The sequence below is a fragment of the Phaseolus vulgaris genome, chromosome 9, assembly GCF_051622355.1.
Source record: "Phaseolus vulgaris cultivar YP4 chromosome 9, ASM5162235v1, whole genome shotgun sequence".
Classification (NCBI taxonomy): domain Eukaryota; kingdom Viridiplantae; phylum Streptophyta; class Magnoliopsida; order Fabales; family Fabaceae; genus Phaseolus; species Phaseolus vulgaris.
Window position 1 is genome coordinate 38,710,532 of NC_143506.1, and position 9,113 is coordinate 38,719,644.

General features: G+C 33.7%; 1 protein-coding gene across 17 annotated transcripts; it reads left to right on the forward strand.

Annotated features, from left to right (window-relative positions):
* Positions 1-1,873: 1,873 nt before the first annotated feature.
* LOC137820865 (uncharacterized) lies at positions 1,874-9,113 on the forward strand. Of its 17 annotated transcripts, none has more exons than XR_016515704.1 (5): positions 1,874-2,088; positions 3,017-4,243; positions 4,359-6,558; positions 8,340-8,396; positions 8,777-9,113. XR_016515704.1 is itself a non-coding variant. In XM_090295573.1 (5 exons), the coding sequence occupies exons 3-5, from the start codon at positions 4,371-4,373 to the stop codon at positions 8,835-8,837; spliced, it is 342 nt and encodes a 113-aa protein (XP_090151699.1). In that variant the 5' UTR covers positions 1,874-2,088; positions 3,017-4,243; positions 4,359-4,370; the 3' UTR covers positions 8,838-9,113. The 17 variants fall into 17 exon arrangements, 2 of the variants coding, with proteins under 2 accessions (XP_090151699.1, XP_090151698.1); XR_016515705.1 differs by having other exon boundaries at positions 3,691-4,243; XR_016515702.1 differs by lacking the exon at positions 3,017-4,243 and having other exon boundaries at positions 4,359-6,271; positions 6,439-6,558.

The following is a 9,113-nucleotide window of genomic DNA, read 5'->3' on the forward strand; positions in this document are numbered from 1 at the left end:
ACGAAATCAAATCAATAGTGTTTTTCAATGGCTTCTACACAGTTGACTCTTGCAAATTCGTAAGTATGTATATAATTATTGTTTTGTGTTTCTTATAATAATTACCAAAACCATTCCATTAACAAGATTCTCCATTTTTTGTTTTGTGAACATTTATAACTCTCTCAAATTAATCTTTTGGTCTCATTACCTTTTCTCTCTATTCTTTGTATCTCTTTTCTTCCTTAATCTCTTTTAATTTTATTATATGCGATTTGCAGTTTGAAGAACTTTCATGCGTTATGGCCTGGGATTTGCAAGCTATTGTGGGATGCACCATTGCCCTACCAACCACTATGGACAACCCAAATCTCATTCTTTCTCAAGGTTTTTGTGCTAAACAATATGACCTATTTTGTGATTTTCATAAATTCTCATAAACCAAAATGGTGAATTTTAAATTTGCGAAATTTTTAAATTTCAAAAAATTTCAATTTTTCAAAATTTCAAACCCTAAATTAAAACACTTCAAAAAATTTAAAATTTAAAATTTAAAAATTCTTGAATTTTCAAAAAATTTAAATTTTTTAAACCCAAAAAATCTTTAAATTTTAAAATTTCGAAATATTCATATTTCAAAATTTTCAAATTTCGAAATTTTGAATTTTAAAATTTTTTAAATTTTCAAAATTTTAAATTTAAATCTAAACTGAAGACTTTATAAACCCATCAAATATCTTTTTCGTTTTCTATTTTCTTATTCAAAATATTAGTCGTAATTTTGTTTCAAGAACCACGAAATCAAATCAACCAGTAAGTAGTGTTTTTCAATGGCTTCTACATAGTTGACTCTTTGTAAGTATGTATATAATTATTGTTTTGTGTTTCTTATAATAATTACCAAAACCATTCCATTAACAAGATTCTCCATTTTTTGTTTCGTGAACATTTATAACTCTCTCAAATTAATCATTGGTGTTTCACTCTCTTATCTCCCCACATTCAACTTTTCCTATCCATGTTACAAAGACCAAGGTCAAAGACTAATGGGAATGTGGAAAAATCATAAACCAATGAATGGTGACACTTTACTCCAGATGAGGACGCTTGTGTTTTCAGAATTGAAGTGCTCCCATTTTGCCTTCACAGGGTGCAAGAGTTACACGGTCGAAAAAGGTAGATACTTTTAGGAGTCTGTGGTGTAAAGAAACTCAACAAAGCAACAACAATAATGATTCTTTGGGGATTGTTTTTTTCCATTAAAGGGGTTTTGCCTTGAGTCTCCTTTGGAGAATTGTGTGTTCCTATATATTTTGGGATTATTATTTTACAATCACATGGTGATGAGTGTGCATTTGCCCATTGGAAATAATGAAGAAGATGAGAAGACCAAACTTTTGGTTAAATGGAACTTCATTCTAAAATATTGATTCATGTTAGCAATGAGAATGGAAGTAATAAAATTAATAGTAATGTTGAAAGAGAGGGTGAAAAAGGTGAATGATGTTTGCTCTGAATTATTTTGTATTTTGTTTTCACTTTTACTAATAATGTGTAAATAATAATATTATTTATTTAATTTTACTATTAAACATAATTATATAAAAATAAAAAATATGGATACACAGGCACGTGAGTGCTTGTGTTCCCGCTCTTTACAATAAAAGAAATAGGTACATAATTTTGATTTTTTTTTAAATAATAATAAATAATAAATATAATACAAATAATTATGAGAACTTTTTTACATTATTACAATAAAAAAATAGGTACAGAGCTTTGATTTTTTTTTTTTCAAATAATAAATATAATACAAATAATTATGAGAACTTTTTTACATTTAATTAAAATAGGTTTCGTAACATTAAACTATTATATTAAAGAGATCATTCTAGATTTAGAAACATTTTGAACACTGCGCCAAGAGGCGCTACTCGATTGTGCCCGCGACGCGCACTCCAACAAGAACGTAGGAGCCGCGTCACTGCCTTGCACCCCAACGCTGAATCTGAAGATGAAGAACCACTTGTGCTACTCCACAACGCCACCTAAAAACACGATCACACCAAGAACGCAGCCAAGACGAAACCCTAGCCGTGTGAGGACAAGGTTGGTGATTATTTGAAGCCTTAGCTATTTGAATGCAGTCTGTCAAAATAAAAAGATTGGTTGAGGATTAAATTGTGGAAATTCTGTTATTCTGTTTAGAATTTCCTCTATTTGATTTTTTCGGATTTGATCACCAAACATAAGGATTCCGTAGTCATTTGTTTCTCTGCAATGGTGTTTGCATTATTTTTCATGATATATCATTCTTCGTTTTGAATTTGTGTTATTGTTTGTATACTTCGTCTTTTTGAGCAACTAAAGCAACGACTGTGCGAGGTAAAATGTAACCCTAAACTCTAGCTCTTTATCCAATGAAGCTTTTGAATTTTGTTGTGCATTTATTCGTGACTGGCTAAACTTGTTTGGATTTTCTGTTTTTTATTGGATTCTCGTGGCTAGGTTTTGGTAACCTGAATTCTTTAGTGTAGTTATCATTTCCCCTGATTCTTGATTGTTGTTTTGAGAGGGTAGGGTTTGGGAAAAGTCAGGATATCCTAATTTCTTGATGATTTTCGTCTCTATTGTTGGATTGAATGGTGTTCGATGTTTGAATTATTTTCTCTACTTGATCTCCAAGGATTGAGTTGTGGAAATTCTGTTATCTGTGAAACTAAATATTTCTTTGATGGTTTGATTATATAATCTTGGTTGTATTTTGATGGTTTATGGTTCATAAGAGGCATTTTGTGGGATGAGCATGGGACAAGTGTGGTTGGCTTTTACTCTTTGATTTGATGGTTTGCTTCTTGGTTTGAAAAGTTCACTACTCAATTTTGATGCCTTCTCGGATAATCCTCTAATATAGGTCTTTGGCTCTTTTATTAGTTTTCCAAACCTTTCAATTCATCATTCTTGTTGGAATTGTTATTTTATTTCTGAAAATTAAAGCGACACTGTTTTTTGTCACGATGATTTTTGTGACCACTAGGGGTATGGGCTGGCTTCATTTGTGTGGCTTCATCTTCAACACCATCTTCGCGGAATCAGTGCCAAATAGGATCCAATTTTGTTGCCTCTCGAATTTGAAGGACACTAGACGAAATTATTTGATCCGCGTAGATGGTGTTGCGGGAGTAGCCGCGGATGAGAAGGGCTGTGGCCACAGTTCAGCAATTTGAGTTTCTGACCCTAAATCCTAAAGAGTTTAAAACTGCTGCAACTCAGGATATCCTAATTTCTTGATGAGTTTCGCCTCTATTGTTGGATTGAATGGTGTTTGATGTTTGTATTATTTTCTCTACTTGATCTCCAAGGATTGAGTTGTGGAAATTCTGTTATCTGTGAAGCTAAATAATTGTTTGATGGTTTGATTATAATCTTTGTTGTATTTTGATGGTTTATGGTTCACAAGAGGCATTTTGTGGGATGAGCATGGGACAAGTGCGACTGGCCTTTACTCTTTGATTTGATGGTTGGCTTATTGGTTGGAAAAGTTCACTACTCAATTTTGATGCCTTCTCGGATAATACTCTAATATAGGTCTTTGGCTCTTTTATTGTTTTCCAAACCTTTCCATTCACCATTCTTGTTAAAATTGTTATTTTATTTCTGAAAATTAAAGTAACACTGTTTTTCGTCATGGGTGATTTTTTGGACCACCAGGGGTATGGTCTGGCTTCATTTGTGTGGCTTCATCTTCAACACCATCTTTGCGGAATCAGTGCCAAATAGAATCCAATTTTGTTGCCTCTCGAATTTGAAGGACACTAGATGAAATTATTTGATCCGCGTAGATGGTGTTGTGGGAGTAGCCGCACGGATGAGAAGGGTTGCGCCCACAGTTCAGCAATTCGAGTTTCTGACCCTAAATCCTATAGAGTTTAAAACTGCTGCAACTCAGGATATCCTAATTTCTTGATGAGTTTCGCCTCTATTGTTGGATTGAATGGTGTTTGATGTTTGTATTATTTTCTCTACTTGATCTCCAAGGATTGAGTTGTGGAAATTCTGTTATTTGTGAAGCTAAATATTTCATTGATGGTTTGAATATAATCTTTGTTGTATTTTGATGGTTTATGGTTCATAAGAGGCATTTTGTGGGATGAGCATGGGACAAGTACGGTTGGCCTTTACTCTTTGATTTGACGGTTGGCTTATTGGTTTCAAAAGTTCACTACTCAATTTTGAGGCCTTCTCGAATAATACTCTAATATAGGTCTTTGGCTCTTTTATTGTTTTCCAAACCTTTCCATTCCTCATTCTTGTTGGAATTGTTATTTTATTTCTGTAAATTAAAGTGACACTGTTTTTCGTCATGGGTGATTTTTTAGACCACCACGGGTATGGCCTGGCTTCATTTGTGTTGTTTCATCTTCAACACCATCTTCGCGGAATCAGTGCCAAATAGGAACCAATATTGTTGCCTCTCGAATTTGAAGGACACTAGACGACATTATTTGATCTGCATAGATGGTGTAGCGGGAGTAGCCGCACGGATGAGAAGGTTTGTTGCCACAGTTCAGCAATTCGAGTTTCTGAACCTAAATCCTAGAGTTTAAAACTGCTGCAACTCAGGATATTCTAATTTCTTGATGAGTTTCGCCTCTATTGTTGGATTGAATGGTGTTCGATGTTGAATTATTTTCTCTACTTGTTCTTCAAGGATTGAGTTGTGGAAATTCTATTATCTGTGAAGCTAAACATTTCTTTGATGGTTTGATTATAATCTTTGTTGTATTTTGATGGTTTATGGTTCATAAGAGGCATTTTGTGGGATGAGAATGGGACAAGTGTGGTTGGCTTTAACTCTTTGATTTGATGGTTTTCTTCTTGGTTTGAAAAGTTCACTACTCAGTTTTGATGCCTTCTCGGATAATCCTCTAATATAGGTCTTTGTCTCTTTTATTAGTTTTCCAAACTTTTCAATTCATCATTCTTGTTGGAATTGTTATTTTATTTCTGAAAATTAAAGTGACACTGTTTTTCGTCATGGGTGATTTTTTAGACCACCAGGGGTATGGTCTGGCTTCATTTGTGTGGCTTCATCTTCAACACCATCTTGTTGAATCAGTGCCAAATAGGATCCAATTTTGTTGCCTCTCGAATTTGAAGGACCATAGACGAAATTATTTGATCCGCGTGGATGGTGTTGCGGGAGTAGCCGCACGGATGAGAAAGGTTGTGCCCACAGTTCAGCAATTTGAGTTTCTGATCCTAAATCCTATAGAGTTTAAAACTGCTGCAACTCAGGATATCTTAATTTCTTGATGAATTTCGCCTCTATTGTTGGATTGAATGCTGTTTGATGTTTGTTTTATTTTCTCTACTTGATCTCCAAGGATTGAGTTGTGGAAATTCTGTTATTTGTGAAGCTAAATATTTCATTGATGGTTTGAATATAATCTCTGTTGTATTTTGATGGTTTATGGTTCATAAGAGGCATTTTGTGGGATGAGCATGGGACAAGTGCGGTTGGCCTTTACTCATTGATTTGGTTGTTGGCTTATTGGTTTGAAAAGTTCACTACTCAATTTTGAGGCCTTCTCGAATAATACTCTAATATAGGTCTTTGGCTCTTTTATTGTTTTCCAAACCTTTCCATTCCCCATTCTTGTTGGAATTGTTATTTTATTTCTGAAAATTAAAGTGACACTGTTTTTCGTCGTGGGGGATTTTTTAGACCACCAGGGGCATGGCCTGGCTTCATTTGTGTTGTTTCATCTTCAACACCATCTTCGCGGAATCAGCGCCAAATAGGATCCAATTTTGTTGCCTCTCGAATTTGAAGGACACTAGACGACATTATTTGATCTGCGTAGATGGTGTTGCGGGAGTAGCTGCATGAATGAGAAGGTTTGTTGCCACAGTTCAGGAATTCGAGTTTCTGACCCTAAATCCTAAAGAGTTTAAAACTGCTGCAACTCAGTATATTCTAATTTCTTGATGAGTTTCGCTCTATTGTTGGTTTGAATGGTGTTCGATGTTTGAATTATTTTCTCTACTTGATCGATCTCCAAGGATTGAGTTGTGGAAATTCTATTATCTGTGAAGCTAAACATTTCTTTGATGGTTTGATTATAATCTTTGTTGTATTTTGATAGTTTATGGTTCATTAGATGCATTTTGTGGGATGAGCATGGGACAACTGCGGTTGGCCTTTACTCTTTGATTTGATGGATGGCTTATTGGTTTGAAAAGTTCACTACTCAAATTTGATGTCTTCTCGGATAATCCTCTAATATAGGTCTTTGCTCTTTTATTAGTTTTCCAAACTTTTCAATTCATCATTCTCTTTGGAATTGTTATTTTATTTCTGAAAATTAAAGCGACACTGTTTTTTGTCACGGTGGTTTTTGTGTCCACTTGGGGTATGGGCTGGCTTCATTTGTGTGGCTTCTTCTTCAACACCAGCTTCGCGGAATCAGTGCCAAATAGGATCCGATTTTGTTCCCTCCTGAATTTGGAGTACACTAGACGAAATTATTTGATCTACATAGATGGTGTAGCGGGAATAGCCGCATGGATGAGAAGGTTTGTGCCCACAGTTCAGCAATTCGAGTTTCTGACCCTAAATCCTAAAGAGTTTACAACTGCTGCAACCCAGGATATCCTAATTTCTTGATGAGTTTCGCCTCTATTGTTGGATTGAATAGTGTTTGATGTTTGTGTTATTTTCGCTACTTGATCTCCAAGGATTGAGTTGTGGAATTTCTTTTATTTGTGAAGCTAATTATTTCTTTAATGGTTTGATTATAATCTTTGTTATATTTTGATGGTTTATGGTTCATAAGAGGCATTTTGTGGGATGAGCATGGGACAAGTGCGGTTGGCCTTTACTCTTTAATTTGATGGTTGGCTTATTGGTTTGAAAAGTTCGCTACTCAATATTGATCCCTTCTCGGATAATACTCTAATATAGGTCTTTGGCTCTTTTATTGTTTTCCAAACCTTTCCATTCACCATTCTTGTTGGAATTGTTATTTTATTTCTGAAAATTAAAGCGAACAACTTGCTTTGCTCATGGCAGAATCATAGTGATTGAGTTAACGAATTAATGTAACAGATTGAATCTTAATCAATAGTCATTTTGCATGTCTAGATCAGCAATATCTGTTGGCTAAAAATGTTTATAGCACAATTCGTGAAATCAAATGTCTGTCAAACACTCTACAATACATGTATAAAATGCACTATGCTAGTTAATATTAAGCAGTGATAAGTAAGTGTAGCAGAGATGAGATGGTTAGACATGAGAAAAGATAAAATTAAGAACAAATATATTTCGGAGAAAGTTGAATTATCTCCTCATGGCAGAATCATAGTGATTGAGTTAACGAATTAATGTAACAGATTGAATCTTAATCAATAGTCATTTTGCATGTCTAGATCAGCAATATCTGTTGGCTAAAAATGTTTATAGCACAATTCGTGAAATCAAATGTCTGTCAAACACTCTACAATACATGTATAAGATGGTCAATGCTCTATGCTAGTTAATATTAAGCAGTGATAAGTAAGTGTAGCAGAGATGAGATGGTTAGACATGAGAAAAGATAAAATTAAGAACAAATATATTTCGGAGAAAGTTGAATTATCTCCTATTGAGAAGATTATGATTGGACATATGAGAAGCACAATATAAGCTATATCAAGAAATAAAAGATAATTCAAGGGGAAGATAATTCAATCAAAAGTAATAAAGGAATTCTAAATGAAGCTTCAGAAAAAAACGTAGAAAATACTTTTACTATAAAGAGTTTTACTGAAAGTTTGGCCTTTGTCTTTTTTATATCAAGTCACTGGATATTCATACTCTAAAGTTCCTTCTAAGGTTCTTAATCTTTTTTAATTTATGAAATATTTTGAAGCTAGTCTAGAAGCATGATTCTTTTTAAGAGGCATTTAAACTTTAGTTGGCAAGTACAATATCTGTTTTACATGCATTTTGAATTTATTTATTTTACTCTAGTTTGTAGAGTCAGATTTAATTGAATTTTACTCAACTTTCAGGAATTATTAGATAACTTTTAATATTTGACAAGATTTAGTTATAATAATTCCACTCTTTTGCTCATAATGTTTTATTGTTAGGCACCAAAAATAAATTAAGAAAAAAATAGGAAGTACACTGAGAAGTAAAAAGGAGTGGTAAAAAATGCCTATGTGGCATATGGATTTCATAATTAATCATGCTAAGCTTGATATAACTGTGGTTTGTTTCAAACATACTTACATGGATGTCCTAAACTTAAAAGTTAAATTACAAAATTTCAATCTTTTTGATACTCTATATTTTGTTTATCTTTCTTTAGATTGATTGACTTGGTTCATAGGATCTGTTGTTGGCTGATCAGTTCTCAAAATTGAAGGTGAATGGCATTTAATCTTCATTTTGGCATATTTTTAGTATTGTACTAATTTCTAGCTAACTTGTTTAGTGACCCTGTTATTAATATGGACACATGAAATTTTGTCTGTTGCTTTCTAAGACTTTAACTTTACTAGTTTGTATAGTTGCAAATAGTATGAAAAGAAAATATGATAGGTACCAGACAAGACAATGTAAACGGGACGGGATGCAAGTATGATATATTGACTGATATCAAGAGTGTGAGACTGTATACACAAGAGAACATGAAGATACTGCAAATGTCTCTTGTTTTTTTCTCTAAGGGACTAATTATAATTATTATGGTTTCACTTCCCTGAATTAATTTATTATGGTCTTAATTGCTTTGATGCTTTGCAGATATTTTTTTCAAACGGGATATCCTCTTCATCTGCCATCTGGTGGAAGCCTAGGGAGGTAGTAAGGATTTATATCTCCAATCTCTGCAGCAGCCTTGTTCAATGGGCTTTGGAGTTCATGTTTTTTGTTTCACACATAAAACATAGGTTTTATTCGTTGCTTTTATTATTTTCTTTGCTGCTACTATTCATGGATAAACTTGTGGACTGGGGATTACCTCTTTATGACAGACACTATAAACGTCTATGTCAGCCATTTTATTTTCTCTTTCTAGTCCCCTGAGACATTTCTTTCAGAAATGAAGTCATTTAATAGCAAAGAGTTTCGTTTCCTTCCA